At 53.1% G+C, this 16,097-nt stretch overlaps 1 protein-coding gene across 2 annotated transcripts; it reads left to right on the forward strand.

Annotated features, from left to right (window-relative positions):
* The first annotated feature begins 11,566 nt into the window (after positions 1-11,566).
* Positions 11,567-14,732, forward strand: LOC111160150 (CD63 molecule). Of its 2 annotated transcripts, XM_022523019.1 has the most exons (8): positions 11,567-11,646; positions 12,210-12,286; positions 13,181-13,369; positions 13,529-13,603; positions 13,707-13,802; positions 13,916-14,056; positions 14,296-14,379; positions 14,558-14,732. In XM_022523019.1, exons 2-8 carry the CDS (start codon positions 12,221-12,223, stop codon positions 14,621-14,623), a joined length of 717 nt encoding a protein of 238 aa, XP_022378727.1. In that variant the 5' UTR covers positions 11,567-11,646; positions 12,210-12,220; the 3' UTR covers positions 14,624-14,732. The 2 variants fall into 2 exon arrangements, with proteins under 2 accessions (XP_022378727.1, XP_022378729.1); XM_022523021.1 differs by lacking the exon at positions 11,567-11,646 and having other exon boundaries at positions 12,159-12,286.
* Positions 14,733-16,097: the final 1,365 nt, after the last annotated feature.

Genomic DNA, 16,097 nt, shown 5'->3' on the forward strand with positions numbered 1-16,097 from the left:
GTCAAATAAATAAATAAAATCTTAAAAGAAGGAAGGAAGGTAGGAAGGAAAGAAAGAAAGAGAGAAAGAAAAGAAAGAAAGAAGAAAGAATATTTGAGGGGATTAGGTTTTGCTTGTTTCCTGGTATACACGATGTTTATTGAGTAAAGAGATGAATGTTATTGGGCTTCTCAGGCAAAATAAAGAGATGCCAGTTTCGTCTCTGGATTAGAGCCCAAGAGAATGTCTTAAAACGGGCTTGATGGAACATCAGGCATAAGGACAAAGTTGGGGGGTGCCTGGGAGGCTCAGTGGGTTAAGCCTCTGCCTTGGGCTCAGGTCATGGTCTCAGGGTCCTGGGATCGAGCCCCGCATTGGGCTCTCTGCTCAGTGGGGGGCCTGCTTCCCCCTCTCTGCCTGCCTCTCTGCCTACTTGTGATCTCTCTCTCTCTCTGTCAAATAAATAAATAAAATCTTAAAAAAAAAAAAAGGACAAAGTTTGGTTGGGAAGCTGGAGTGAAATGAGGAAAGAAACTGGAGGTTTGGGTATGAGGAAGGAAGGTTGGGTAGGGATCAGGAAGACCAAGCTGGGGAGCTTTGAAGAGATGAACATCTCTGTGGAGTACAGGAACTAAGACCACAGCACAATGCAATAAATTTAGACAGCGGGTTCTCTCCCTTGCTTTGGACCAAGACATGGGTCTTTCAACATTTCATCACCTTTCTTCGTCTATAAAATGAGCATCACATTGTCCCCCTCAACTAGTTGTGAGGATTACATAATAATCAATCAATAGTGGCCTTCATGGGATCTTTCTTTCTTTTTATTTTTTTTTAAGATTTTTATTTATTTATTTGACAGACAGAGATCACAAGTAGGCAGAGAGGCAGATGGGGGGTGCTGGGGGAGGCAGGCTCCCCACTGAGCAGAGAGCCTGATGCGGGGCTCCATCCCAGAACCCCAGGATCCTGACCTGAGCCGAAGGCAGAGGCTTTAACTCACTGAGCCACCCAAGTGCCCCCGTGGGCTCTTTCTTATGATTCTTTTCTTTCCTTTCTGATTTCTTAGAGTAGCAACTGCCTTTACCACATATGCTGGCATAGCCTGTTCTCCAAAACATTTCTCTGATGTCATTTCCTCAGCAAAATTGCAAACTCCTTGAGAGCAGAGGTGGTGTCACCTCCTTCAACTTCCATGGAGTCAGTGGCTCAGCCTTCACTTCCTCACCAAGTGTGTGTCTAATGGTAGGTCTATGATAGATGCAAAGACAAATTTTCTCAGGAAACATTTAGACTGGACAGAACACTAGATAAACAGTGTACAAGCCCAAACTCCAAGCCAGGGGCTCCTGGGTGGTTCAGTTGTTAAGTGTCCACCTTAGGCTCTGGTTATGAACCCAGGGTCCTGGGATTGAGCCCTGAATGGGGCTCTCTGCTTAGCAGGAAGCCTGCTTCTCCCTCTCCCACTCCTGCTTGTGTTCCCTTGCTGTGTCTCTGTCAACTAAATAAATAAAATCTTAAAAAACAAAACAAAACAAACAAACAAAGCCAACAAACTCCATGCCAGATAGATGCCTCTTTGATGTCCATCTGGATGTCCCAAGGCACCTCAAACATCATGGGTTAAATATGATAATCTGAGAACTCCTTCTCTCCCCCGAACATGTACCCCATCTTGCTGAGGCACATTTTCATTTACTGAATGACAATCATCCCAGACCAGAAACCTAGAGGTAGACTTCATCTTCTTTCTCTTGATCATCTCTGAATCTTCGCATAAGCTTTCTCTTCCTAGAACAACACCCCTTCCTACCTCCATTGCCCCCATTCCCCAGTATCTTGGCCAAATTTGTTCTTTCTTCAGGTTTCAGTATAGACGAGATTTTGGACATGTGTCTTCCAGGAATCCGTTGCTGACTCCCAAGCCCAGAGTAGATCTTCTTCCTAGCTACATCTGCACCATTCTGTGTGGTATGGAAGTTACTCTAGCTTCTAGACCAGGACAAGGCTGTCTGGGTTCAAGGTCCAGCCCTCCCACATTTCTGGCAGTGCGAACTTGGCTCTGTATGCCTTGAAGGGGATAACAATATAGTACCTAGTACCTTTTTCATAAGGTTATGAGGATTAACTGTCCGATATGCAATTCCTTTTTTTACTGACATGCAACCCTAAATGAGTTAGTCATTACTATTACCCCCCTTATCACCCTTACACTGTGAGTGGGACCCAAGAGAGCAGGAAATTTTTCCACCTAAGTGTTCCTTAGCTCCTTTGAATGAAGAATGAATGAATCCTGTTAACTGGATTTGGTCAGAGCCGGGTTGGGGAGAGAAAACTGGGTATTTATGGTCATGAAGAGTTATGGGTGTCTGCCAAATGCCAGAGAGCAAGAGTCAGGAACAACTTGTGAGACAGAGGATTTCCACCTCCCCGCTTCGTCCCCACTAGTTCCAGGACTGGACTTAATCCATTGAGTGGGCAAGACTGCCATCTGGTGGTAGAATCCGGAATTTTAGCTTCTTGGAGGTGGGACTAAAACTGGTTTTGCATACTTCTTTAGATTTCTACTCCAAGAAGTTCTATATCAAAATGCATTAAGCCTTGTTCCTCTCTCCATCCCCTCCTACATCTTGCTTCTTTCCTTAGTTCCCTCAGGTTTGGTTACTGTTGGGTTTCCCTGAGTTGCTGGAACTAATCCCTGGGAGGTCTCTTTCGGGAGCTGCAGACTTCCAGCTGCCCTAGACCCAGTTCCCAAGGGGGTGCCCTGCAGGCTTCATAGAAAGGAGCTGGGAGAGATCTGGACCTTTAGATCTTTTCTCATCCCAGTACAGGCTAACTGGGGTTTAGGGCCCCGCCCACTGTGCTGGTCTCCCGGGCAACTGTCTTCCGCCGGGGTGCCCCCCCCCCCGGCGTTACCCAGGCAACCTTCAAGGCCCGCCTCCTTCAAGGTCCTGACGGGTTCATAGCAAATGTGGGTCTGGACCTAAGGGAAGGCGTTAGGGTTGGAAGACCTCGAGTCGCCAGGAGAGAAGCAGGAGGTGTCCCAGGGAGAGGGAATGAGGTTTCAGGAGCTACTGGAAGGAAGAGAGGCTTGTGTAGCCTCGGGTAGAGGGTCAGTTCCATCCTCAGGCAGAGGAACTATAGGTCTTGGGAACTGGTCGTCAGGGTTCAAGGCCAGAGACACCTGGGCTGCTCTCAGAGCAGCAGACCCCAGAACTGGGGAATCTCTGTAAGGAGGAGGGGCTCCTGTTACCCTGCATCCCCACCCCGCAGACCACCCCGCACACCCAAACTGCACTGTCCATCAGAACTGGGCCAGTGGGCTGCAACTTGGGATCCCTAATGGCATCTTTTCTCACTTTTTCCTCCTGAAGTCCCTATTTCTAGGATCAGTGGCTCATTCCCTGGCACTGCAGGTCTTCCCAAGGAGGGGAGGGTCTGGGGTCATTGAGAAGCTGCTGAGGGGTTTCCCTACCAGGCTTGCTTCACCCTTCCTCTACCCTCCCAGCCTGAGCCTTTGGGAATGTGGTATGGGGAGGCTATTCTGGGCTACGGCTGGAATGTTAGTGGAATGGACCCCTCCCAGGTCTCTGCCCACAAATCCTGAAGCCCCCAGAGAGGACCTCACTGTGTAATTACCGTCCTCTTGCACACCACACTGGAAATCCTATAATTATCCTGCTGGATTTCCTAGCAGGCCTGGTAAACTCCTTAACCCCCAGGCTCTCGAAGAGAAGTTGCAGGTCAGACAGAGGGCGCCAAGGAGCTTGTATCTGGGGGGTAGCTGGTGGAGGTGGAGTACAACTGGGGGAACTCAGAATCATTTGGGGTCACACCTTCCTTTGCCCTGGGCCTTCCAGAAGACTGCCCTGCCTGCCGCCCTCAGCTTCCCTTATCCTCTTAGGGCAGGCCCAGCCCTCCAACTCCACAGGTGTACCTTGTTTCCCACCTTCACTCAGTCTCCCCAGGCCTCTCCCCTCTTTCTGTCTTTCTTACCAATTGCTCCCTCTCCAGGCCCAGGCCCAATATGGGGTCCTGCTGGGGGTGGTGGTCAAGGCTGTCCCCATGCCCAGTTTGGCCAGGAGGAGGCACCTGCTGGTCAAGGGAAAGGACAGGTCTGAGCCCAAAGTCTGCTTCTCATTCTCCAGGGACTTCAAAACGCTGGGAGGCCTCTGCCACCACAGAGGTGACAAAGTCTGATGTGGGCTGCCAGGGGAGGGGAGCTGGAGTCAGGAATGCCCAGAGGGAAGCTAATGTCCAGGAGAGAGTGCAGGGCAGTGAAAATCAAGGTTGTTGCCAAGTGAGGGGTGTGTGTGTGTGTGTGTAGCAATGGTGAGGGTGTGTGGGTGGCCAGAAGATTTGGCTGAGGTCTGGGAATGGGAACCAGAAATTAGTAATGTGAGAGCAGAAAAGACTTCTCTGGACTCTGCCTGGCAGTGCCAAGGACCTCACCCCCGCCCCCTCCCCGGCCACTCAGACCCTGCCTGTCTCCTCACTTCTAGTTCCCTGAACTGCAAGGCGATTTGCAGAGGGAGGAGTCTACCGTGTGCACAGCTTGAGTGAGTGCTCCCCAAGGCCTTCTGTGCTCTGCTGCATCCCCCCCACCTATGTCAGGTGGCCCCTGGCATCCAGGGCTGCTCTTTGGCACAGCCTTCCCCACACTGTACTTTTGTCTGTGCCCAAAGGTTGTAATCACCTCGAAGGCTGAAACCTGTCTCACTCATCTCCATAGAGTCCCAGTGCCCAGCATGTTTAGGGCTTTCAGTGGAGCATGGGTGGACAGATGGATGGATGCCCCAAGGAGCAGGAGCTGGAAGTAACCACCACATCCCAATATTGCCTCTTCTCATCGCTGCCATGTTCCTATCTGCTCCATTCCAGGGGAAAACTTTGTTGTGCGGGTCTGTGATTCTCAGGAGGAGACCACTGCCTCCTGAGCTGGCTCGGATCAGAACCACACAGCAGCTGACCTCCTGGGCAAGGCTGTGCTTGAAGATGCCATGGGATGGGGCTGCTGCCCTTCTCACTCACCAGCTGCGCACCTGGACTGACCCCACAGGCAATAGTGAGGAGGCTGAGGCAGGAGCCAGACAAGGTTGGGGAGAATGAGTAGCCAGAAGTCAGGGGCTGGGGCCCAAGGAGCAGGGAAAGGAATAGGCAAGGACAGAGGCAGAGTGCTGAGGAGGGAACCTGAGCAGTGAGGGGTAGGGTGGGGTGGGGTTGGAACCAGAGCTGAGCCCTAGGGCTTGAAATGGGACCCTGGGCCAAGGCCAAGGTGGGAAGGACTGCTCTCCCTCCTAACCTGTCTCTTGGCCATCTTGTCAACTGAGGCGGAGTCCAGATATTTATTCATTTATTTATCTATTTATTTTATTTTTTATTTTATTTTTAAAGATTTTATTTATTTGACAGAGAAAGAGAGAAAGAGAGAACAAGCAGGGGGAACTGGAGAAGCAGACTCCCCGCTGAGCAGAGAGCCCACCACTGAAACCAAAGTGGGGGCTTGATCCCAGGACCCTGAGATCAGGGCCTGAGCCCAAGGCAGATGCTTAACTGACTGAGCCACCCAGGTGCCCCAATATTTTTCTTATATTTAAGTAATCTCTACACCCAACATGGGGCTCAAACTTACAACCCCGAGGTCAAGAGTCACATGCTCTACCGACTGAGCCAGCCAGGTGCCCCAAAATCTCAGTTCCCTGATTCAGACCCAACCTTCTGACCTTAAGTTCCAGCCATCACCCTTCCTACCCTCCCTAGTGAAGAGATGGCCTTGGTGCTAAGGCACCCTTTGGTTTGTCTATCTCCCGCCCCTCCCTCCCGCTTCCTCCTCCCCACCTTTTCCCAGGCATCTGTTTTCCCCTCTCTATCCCTTCTGTGCCTTCCCCTATTCTCCCCTGCATCTTCCAGCTGTCCTCAGCTCTTCCCTTCCCTTCTCTCTCCTCCTGAACCTCACCCCCACCCAACCTCTGCAGGTGGCAGCTCCTAGTTCATGGACCCTCTCCTACCAGCCTACCAGGGTGGTCCTTATCCACTTATCAGGCTTATCCCTGAGGCGGCCCCTTCTAGTGGGGTGGAGGAAGGCTCAAGGGGCCTACTGGGTGGAGGGGAGAAGGTATGCATGCAGCAGGTGCTGGGCTCCCTGTGTGGATGTGGGCTTCAGAAGGCCTTGGGTGCTGGGGAGGGGCAAGGGTGCTCACCCCAGCTTACTAACTAGCAGGCAGTGTCTGGCTCCCAAGGGACAGGGGTAGGAGCTAATCAAGGCAGGTGCCCAGCTGGATGGCATATCTGGATGCCAAGCACTTGGAGCAGGCGCTGGAGTCGCTGAAGGACATGGTGTGAGGGGCCGGGTCCCAGCCAGCTGCTTCCCTGCTCAGAGGGACACAGGGCTCTATGCTGATTTTCCAGACTAGGGGAGTGAGCCATTTGTGTGTGTGTTTGTGTGAAAATACATTTGACATAAAATCTACCAATGGAACCATTTTCAAGAGTACATTGCAGTGGTGGGCAACTATCTCTGCCATCCATCTCCAGAACTTTCTTATCTTCCCAAACTGAACCCCACTGATCACTAATCCACCCAGCCCCTGGCAACCACCTTTCTAGTTTCTGTCTCTATGAATTTGACTAGGCGCAGGCTTTTCCCCGTTCTGGCTCCACACTGGCTATTCTCCAGGGGTCTCCCTGGCCCTACCCTTTCCCATCTTCCCTGCACCATTCCTTCTTCCCCTTCCTTGATGGAGCTGCTGCTGCCACTCTGTGCTCACCGCCGTTTGCTCCGAGCTTCTTTCCCTGCTGCTCCTCTCCTTGGCCCCCATGCTCCTGACATTCACCTCAGCTCTGCCCTTGCCCACCTGGATGTCTCCACCTTCCTCTCCTTCCTTCCTGGACCTAGCAGGGGGTCTGGATCCTGCCCTGGCACCACTCTGGAGAAGGCCACACCATCTGATGATCTTCTCTTGTTTCTCACTCAAGTTGACCTTTCTATACTGTTCAATGCTCCTGGCCACTGTCCCGTCCTCCTGTCGTGACGTTTTCTTTTCTCTTGGCCCACAGGAGAGAGTGGAAGAACCCAGGCTTTGGAACCCTCAGAGACCTGGGTTCTAATTCTAACACCGCCCTTTACTGGCTTGGCCTCTGGGCCTGTCAGTCCCTGTCACAGAGTCTCAGTTTCCTCATCTCTAAAACAGCACGTGTCATACAGATCTCGAAGGATTGTCCTAAGGGTTAAGTGAGCTAATGGGTATAATGCCGGCCCCAGCCCAGCAGCGTGTGGGGGCCAGCTCCACACCTTCCTTTCTCTTCTGCTCCTTTCCTGGCTACTGACCCCTCCGGCCTGTTCCTGAGATGTAAGTGTTCCCTGCAGCTCTTGGTTTCCTTCTCTTGCTCTGGCCCTCACCTGTCTAAGAATTTAGATAGCACTTTTTCTCTCTAGTCTGACTACTTCTCTCCTGCATTTCACATCCGCAGTTCCTGGTGGACGTCTCCACGTGGATGCTCCTTGTGGGCCTCCTGCCTTGGGCGCCACCACCTTCTCCTCTGGGCATCCAGGTTCAGAAGCTCTGAGTCATCTTGGGCTTTTCTTGCTTCCTCTCCCCTCCACAGGTAAGCAGTCATCTAGTCCTTTATTTTCTCTCTGAACTACCACTCAGACTTCTCTGTCTTCCATGGTTCCAGCCTTCATTACCTCTCCCTTGGATGGCAGCTGTAATGTCTCAACTATCTTCTGGGCCACCTGCTTTTCATTTCCCTTTCTTTCCTTTTTTTTTTTTTTTAATTTATTTATTTATTTGTCAGAGAGAGAGTGCAGAAGCAGGGGGAGTCGCAGGCAGAGGGAGAAGCAGGCTCCCCACTGAGCAAGGGGCCCAGTGAGGAACTTGATCCCAGGACCCTGGGATCATGACCTGAGACAAAAGCAGATGTTTAACCAACTGAGCCACCCAGGCACCCCTCATTCCCCTTTCTTTTTTTTCTTCCTCCCTCTCTCCCTTCCCTTCCTTCCATTTTTTTTTTTTTTTTAAATTTGAGGAGAGGGAGAGACAGTGAGAGAAGGAACACAAGCAGGGGGAGTGGGAGAGGGAGAAGCATGCTTCCTGTTGAGCAAGGACCCTGAGATCATGACCTGAGCTGAAGGCAGATGCTTAATGACTGAGCCACCCAGCTGCCCCTCACTTTTTTTTTTTTTAAGTAATCCCCACACCCAGCATAGGGGTTGAACTCATGACCCCAAGATCAAGAGTCACATGGTCTGGGCGCCTGGGTCGCTCAGTCATGTAAGCATCTCAGCTCAGGTCAGGATCTCAGGGTCTTGACATTGAACCCTGCACTGGCCTCCATGCTCAGTGTGGAGTCTGCTTGAGATTCTTTCTCTCTCTTCCTCTGCCCCTCCCAATCATGCTTTCTCTCTTTCTCTAAAATAAATAAATCTTCAAGAAAAAAAAAAAGTCCTGTGCCAGCCAGGCACCACCCCCTTATTTCAATGTAGGTCAAACCCCAAGATCCTTCACCCTTTCCAAAACACCCCACCACTCCCCACCGCCTTTAGGACATTCCCAACCTTGGGGCACCTGGCTGGCTGAGTTGGTAGAGCATGGAACTCTTGAACTTGGGGTCATGGGTTTGAGCTGCACATTGGGCACAGAGTTTGCTTGAAAACGACAACAACAACAACAACAACAACAAAATACAACATAGCTTTCTAGGTCCTCAATAGTCCTATAACGTAGTCTCTTTGCTTTTTATTTTTTAAAAAACTTTTAAATTTTTATTATTTTTATTTTTTTAGGGAGAAAGAGTTCATGCACACACTAGCAGCAGGGGAGGGACAAAAGGAGAGGGAGGGAGAGAATCTTAAGCAGGCCCCACGTCCAGCAGACTGATGCAAGATACAAGGCTCAATCTAACGACTCAGATCATGACCTGAGCCAAAATCAAGAGGTGCTTAACCGACTGAGCCACCCAGACGCCCCAAGACTCTCTGCTTTTTGCTTCATCATTTAGTGAAGTATTCCAAAGCAAGTACAGATATGACATTTCCTCTTAAATATTTCAGTATGCATCTTTTTTTAGTATGCATCTTTAAAAAATAATTTTCTTATATAATCATACTATCATCATAGCTAACAAAATTATATTTTCTCATGTCTAATTCCCAGTCCATATTCAAATTTCCCCGGTTGTTCCCAAAATGTCTTTCCCAGTTCGTTTGTTCAGACAAAGATGTAATCATTACACTCGGTTATTAGGTATCTAAAGTTTCTCAATTTTTTTTTTTTTTGGTAAAGATTTTATTTTTTTATTTGACAGAGAGATCACAAGTAGGTGGAGAGGCAGGCAGAGAGAGAGAGAGAGAGAGGAGGAAGCAAAGCAGGCTCCCCACTGAGCAGAGAGCCCAATGCGGGGCTCAATCCCAGGACCCTGGGATCATGACCTGAGCCGAAGGCAGAGGCTTTTTTTTTTTTTTTTTTTTTTAAAGATTTTATTTATTTATTTGACAGACAGAGATCACAAGTAGAGAAGCAGGCAGAGAGAGAGAGAGAGGGAAGCAGGCTCCCTGCTGAGCAGAGAGCCGGATGCGGGACTCGATCCCAGGACCCTGAGATCATGACCCGAGCCGAAGGCAGCGGCTTAACCCACTGAGCCACCCAGGTGCCCGAAGGCAGAGGCTTTAACCCACTGAGCCACCCAGGCGCCCCTAAAGTTTCTCAATCTTGACTTCAGAACACTTTCCCGTCCATTTTTCACCACATCCTTCCTGAACCCTTTGAGCTAGCCAATCCCAGCCTGCCATCAACCTTGAAAACTACTTTTTTTAATACTTTTTAAACTTTTTTGTACTTGGGTCTTTCCTTGTCTCTGGAACTGAGACCTTGTTTCTTTATTCTATAAAGTCACCTCCGGGGGCGCCTGGGTGGCTCAGTGGGTTAAAGCCTCTGCCTTCGGCTCAGGTCATGATCCCAGGGTCCTGGGATCGAGCCCCGCATCGGGCTCTCTGCTCAGCGGGGAGCCTGCTTCCTCCTATCTCTCTCTGCCTGCTTCTCTGCCTACTTGTGATCTCTGTCAAATAAATAAATAAAATCTTAAAAAAAAAAAAAAAAGTCACCTCCGAAAGTATCACCCACCTTTGTGATACCAAATCTGTTCTTTTTTCCTCTGGGGCAGAATCAGCACTTGTCCCTCCCTCTGAGAGTGTCTACCCTCCACCAGGGGACTGTGTGTGTCTGTTCACAGTGTGGGCTTGGCTCCGAGTGTGGGCAGAGGGCAGGGCCACTGTCTCCCTTGCCTGCCCCCCCCCAATCTCCTGTGGGTGGCATGTGCCTGGCCTCTAGTGGCAGCACAATAAAAAAAACTGATGAATACTCCTTTTAGCATCTTCGCTCCTCTTCCCAAGGCTTGCCTACGTGATAACTGGGGAGCAAAGTCCAGAATGGGCTTGGTGTCCCTTGCTGGAAGGTTGTGATCCTGGAAACTGGTTCTTAGCCCAGTCCAGATCTCCTTCCTTTTGCTTTTACAGTTTCTTTCCTTCTTTGTGTACACATACAAAGATTCAGGAAGTGGTTCTTAAGTCAGGACTAGAAGAACCTGAGGGGTGGGGCCCAGGCTGGGTAGCCCGGAATAGTGGCTGGTTCTGTCCTTGGCCTGTTCACACAACTTCTGGGAACCACCATGGCACACATCGGAGGGAAGCAACCCGAGGCCGCCACCTCCCTTTCCAGCCTTCACCTTGCTTTACCCCCTGGGATGTGAAGTGCTGTCTGCTAGGCGGGGATGGGGAAATCCAGAAGATCTATCCATGCCTGCTTCAGCGTCCTTCCCCAGGCCTCCATCTGATAAGAGGCTGATCCAGGAGTGGTGGGAGCATAGACCTTGTCCACCCTCCCCCGGAGGGAGGGACTGGACTGTGACTGCTTCCTCTGTTCTCAGCCCGCTGCTCCGGAGCCCCAGAAAATGGAGAAGGGACTAACAGAGGGGGGAACAGGAACACCCACTCCAGAATGCTGGGGGACTCCCAGAATGTGAGGCCAGGGACTTTCTGGAAGTGTTCTGAACCCACCCGATCCCAGGGAGCTAACAGCGCCCTCTGCCGACTCGGGGATGGAGGTGGGGGGCTTCAACAGAGATGGGAGTCAGAGGAAAGAAGTGGACTTCAGGTGGAGGACCAGGAGGCCTCTTGAAGACCACCTCGTCACCTTCACGGCCCAGTCTCCCGGCGCGGGCCCTAAGAGTGTAGCTCCGGGCCGCTATCCCCACCTTGGCTCGCACACGCTTCCTCCGCTTGCCCGAACCGGGCAGAACCCAGGCGACGTTGGGTCCCGCCCTCCCAGCCCGAGGTGGCGCGGGGACCAGGGCACCAGGGCACCAGAAGGACCCCAGGCACCCTGAGATCCTGCCTTCGCCGCTTTCCCTCCGCGGGGGTGGGCGCTGCTTTCCGGCTAGGGGCCACGTGGCCCCGGCCGGACTGGGGGCTCGGCCCTCCCCTCATGGGCCGGGTGACTCAGGCCGCAGCTGTTCCAGCGTCACATGAGGGAGGCGGGCGGCCACTGGGCGGAGGAGGCGGCGGGGGAGGGGACTGTGGCTGGAGGCCGGGGCGGGGCCGCAGCCGGGGGGCGCCGCTAGAGAGCCCCTGAGCCGCGGCCGGAGAAGAGCGCACAGCCTCGGGGAGCCCAGGTGAGACCGCGGGGTCCACGGCCGGCCTCTGTCTTGGGTGGGGGGAGGTCGCGGGTAGCTTCCTCCGCTGCGGCTCGCCTCGGGTCCCCGAAGACCCGCCGCGCTCCCGGGCGCTCCCGAGGCCCTCGCAGCTTTGCAACTTTGCGGAGTTCTGGAGGCCAGGGAGGGTTCGGTGGGGGGCGGGCTGCGCTTGTGTTTTGGGGGAGGTCAGAGCGCAGGGGAAGACGGCTGGGGGTCGCGCTTGGGCCGAGGGCCGTTTGTAGGGGCTGGCTAGGTGGGGAGGGGATGTTGGAACGCGGGGGGTGTTGGCGGGCCGAGAGTGGTCGGCGGGCCCCGGCCGGGGTGGTGGCGGGGCGGGTCCGGGCTTCGCGGCGGTCGCCCCCACCCCTCTCCAGCCTGGGAGAGGAGGGGGCTGGGAGACGTGGATCTGACCGCGGGTTTCCGGGTGGGAGGGGCCGGGAATGGGGGCCGCGCAGGGAAGGCCTCGAGGGCCGGCAGGGAGCACGGAAACCGAGGTCCCCCTTCGCCCGGTTCTCATCCCCCTGCGCTCCCCTCTACACCAGGCCCGGCAGCCATGGCGGTGGAAGGAGGAATGAAATGTGTCAAGTTCTTGCTCTACGTTCTTCTGCTGGCCTTCTGCGTGAGTGGGAAGGGGGACGGTGGGGGGCGAGCTGGCAGGGTGCGGGGAGACCTGGATCCGGAGTGGTGAGGGCTTAGGGGCCGAGAATGAAGGCAGCTGGAGACCAGATGTGTGGAAGGAGAGCCCAGGGAACAGGCCGAAGACAGCATGGCCACCCCACCCCCTCCAGCTTTCCGGGTCCTCTGAGGCTTGTTTGGACCAAGAATGGACAGCGTGGGTGCCTAGCACCCTCCCCCTCGCCCCTCCTGGCCCTTCCTGTCTGGTGACCCAACCACTTGTGATACCGGGCAGTGGGGCAACCAGCCAACGGCAGGCCTGATAGCTATCGCCGTGGGGCTTCCCTCTCTTCCCCACCCTTCCCTACTCTCTCCCTTACTCCTCCTTACTTTCTATTCCCTCATCCCTCTTCACTCCTCTCAGCTGCTTGGGGGTGGGGAAGGGCTCTTTACCCACAACAGTCTGTTCCTGTCGTGGGCTCCTGGCTTCAGAGGCCGCCCTTTATTCACGGAGGGTCACCCCACTCCTGTCTCTTTTTCTGATCCCTTCTCTTCCCTGGCCTAGTGGGCCTGAGGAGCCCTAGAACAGCTGATGAGGATGGAGTGGGCACTAGAAGATAGAGGGCAGTTCTGGGAGCCCTAGAGGCCCATAGGAAGCACCACTCTAGATGAGGAATACGTGCCCTGGGGTCAAGGCTTTCTGGGAACTTCTCCTTTGGCATTTGATCAAATTGTGGGGAAATATGGGCCATCCTCTTCCCCTGCAGTCAAGTTTCCTGGAGGTATGAGAATCCATCTCTCTGGGATGGGGCTAAGACTGTGTCCTGGGTGTACCCACTGTGCTCTGAGGGCTGATGGGTTGTGGGTCTGGCCTAATTCTGACCTGCCCTCCTCACAGGCCTGTGCAGTGGGACTGATTGCTGTGGGTGTAGGGGCCCAGCTGGTCCTGAGTCAGACCATTATCCAGGGGGCCACGCCTGGCTCTCTGTTGCCTGTGGTCATCATCGCAGTGGGTGCCTTCCTCTTCCTGGTGGCCTTTGTGGGCTGCTGTGGGGCCTGCAAGGAGAACTACTGTCTTATGATCACGGTGAGCTGGGTGTGGGGCCAGGGTGGGTATCTGGGACTGCGGGGAGGGTACCCTATGGAGGGGGAGGAAAACCTTCATGAGTGAACTAGAGGCTGGCTGGGCCACAGCAGGCCACTCTCACCAAGACTCCAGCCTGACCCTTGTCCACTGTGCCTGCAGTTTGCCATCTTCCTGTCTCTTATCATGCTGGTGGAGGTGGCCGCAGCCATTGCTGGCTATGTGTTTAGAGACAAGGTAAGCAGGGGAAAAGGGGGAGGGCCCTGCCTCAGAGGTCTCGCTGCTCTGGGATGCGTGTGCCCTGGAGTGTGACCTCAATAGTGCCCCTTCTTATTCCCAGGTGATGTTAGAATTTAATAAGGACTTCCGGCAGCAGATGCAGAATTACCGGAAAGATAATCGCACGACTTTGGCCCTGGACAAGATGCAGGAAGATGTGAGTGAAGGTTGCTGGGAGCAGGGGTAGAGGGGGAAGAAGAGTCTTATCTTTGTACTGTAGGTGGAGGTGCACATACTAACCTTCTACTCCGTATTTCTTCTCTCCCGCAGTTTAAATGCTGCGGGGCAGCGAACTACACGGACTGGGAGAGCGTCCCTACTGTGCCCAGGGGCCAAGTCCCTGACTCCTGCTGCATCAATGTCACAAAGGACTGTGGGGCTACTTTACAAATAAATAACATCTACTCTGAGGTAAGGAAGAAACTGGGATAGAGGGGACTTGGGAGACCTGGGAAATATTTCAAGGGTTGAGATAGAGAGAGGGACCAGGGATGTTGGTGAAGAGGGTTGGGGCCCTGGGATGGGGAGGAGGTCTGGGAATGCTAGGGGTAGGGTGAAAGGTACAGAGAGCGGGGGAGAGAGAGGGAACAGAGAAGGTAGGTGGGAAGTTTCTGATTATGTTCTTGCCTTGTGTGCCTACTGCCTTTCAGGGCTGTGTGGAGAAGATTGGGGGCTGGCTACGGAGCAATGTGCTGGTGGTGGCTGCAGCAGCCCTGGGCATTGCCTTTGTGGAGGTAAGAGGCACCTTTGGGACTCATTCTGGGGCATCTGGGCACTAGGGGCAGTGGGAGGAGGGTGCTGGGGAAGTCCTGGCCTGGGGACAGGGGCCCTGGTGGTGTTTGGGGTCTGCTGGGTGGGCCTGGGATACTTTGCCTTTCTGACTCCTTTCCACGCCTCTCTCTTTACTTTTAGGTACTGGGAATTGTTTTTGCCTGCTGCCTCGTGAAGAGTATCCGGAGTGGCTATGAAGTGATGTAGGGTGTCTGGTCTCTTCAGTCTCCTCATCTAAGGGAGTGGGGTAGTACACTCCAGGTTTTTCAATTAAACGGATTATTTTTTCAGACTGAAAAAAAAAAAAATGGTCTCAGTTTGTCTTGAAGTGTGATACTTTATCCTTTCCTTCTCCTCACCTGTGTTCCTGTCCTCTGGGATCCTGTTCTATATGCACCTCAGTAAAGAAAGGCGTATGGTGGTGGGGGGGTGGTTGTTGGGGGAAGGCGGGTTTTGCTTAAGACACTGGTGGGGTTGGCAGTGGAAGTGGGGATCTGGAGGGGCTGGGGCCCACGGCCCTCCCTGTCTCCTAGTCCTGTGCTGCCAACTTTGGGGCTGCAATGTTCATGAAGCCATCTCCTGCCAAAGTCAGAGGGATTCCCCACAATGGCCCTACCTGGGAGAGGCCAGCCCACATCTACCAGGGACATCTCCCTGGTGTTCTGCCCACCTCTGAGGGCCTAGCAACTCCCTCCCAACAAAGGGGACCCGGCTCCTTTTAGGGTAGTGATAAATTGCTATCACAACTTTGTGGCCCGTATCCATTAGATAAGAGGACAATTTAGGGGTTCCTGGTTGGCTTGGTCGGTTGAGTGTCCAATTCTTGACTTTGATTCAGGTCATGATCACAGGGTCATGAGATCAAGCTCCATGTCTAGCTCCCAGCTCAGCAGGGAGTCTGCTTGCTATTCTCTCCCTCTGCCCCTTCCCTCACTTGCAGGGTCTCAAATAAAAATGTAAAAAAGGAGGGGGCGTCTGGGTGGCTCAGTCAGTTAAATGTCCTGCCTTTGGCTCAGGTCGTGACCCCAGGGTCTTGGGATTGAGCCATGTGTCAGGCTCCCGGCTCAGTGGGGAGTCTGTTTCTCCCTCGCCCTCTGCCTCTCCCCCGCAACTCATGCTCTCTTTTGTGCCCTCTGCCTCTCCCCCCCAACTCATGCTCTCTTTTGCTCGCTCTATCTCAAAGAAACTCTTATTTAAAAAAAAACAAAGGGGCGCCTGGGTGGCTCAGTGGGTTAAAGCCTCTGCCTTCAGCTCAAGTCATGATCCTAGGGTCCTGGGATCGAGTCCTGCATCGGGCTCTCTGCTCAGCAAGAAGCCTGCTTCCCCCTCTCTATCTGCCTGCCTCTCTGCCTACTTGGGATCTCTCTCTGTGTCAAATAAATAAAAAAATCTAAAAAAAAAAAATGAAAAAAAAAAAAAAGAGAGAGAGGGGATAATTTAAGTTGGTATTGCCTTTTTTCCTCCATGGAAACCACTCAGCCTGATCCGGACCCCTACTCACTACCTTCCCTCCCTCTTAAGAAAAATAGGTACTCCTCATAGAAAATAAATGTCCAACAGTGCCCTCTGGTGGCCATTCCAGGTGCAGCTTCAAAGGACCCTTCAGATGCCAGAGGGCCTGGGGTTTGGGGGTGACACCCAGTGGTTACTAGTGGCTTTGCAGATAGTAAACAGGCCAGAG

Source organism: Enhydra lutris, unplaced genomic scaffold (assembly GCF_002288905.1).
Source record: "Enhydra lutris kenyoni isolate GAN:26980312 unplaced genomic scaffold, ASM228890v2 scaffoldscaffold74, whole genome shotgun sequence".
In the NCBI taxonomy this organism is placed as follows: domain Eukaryota; kingdom Metazoa; phylum Chordata; class Mammalia; order Carnivora; family Mustelidae; genus Enhydra; species Enhydra lutris.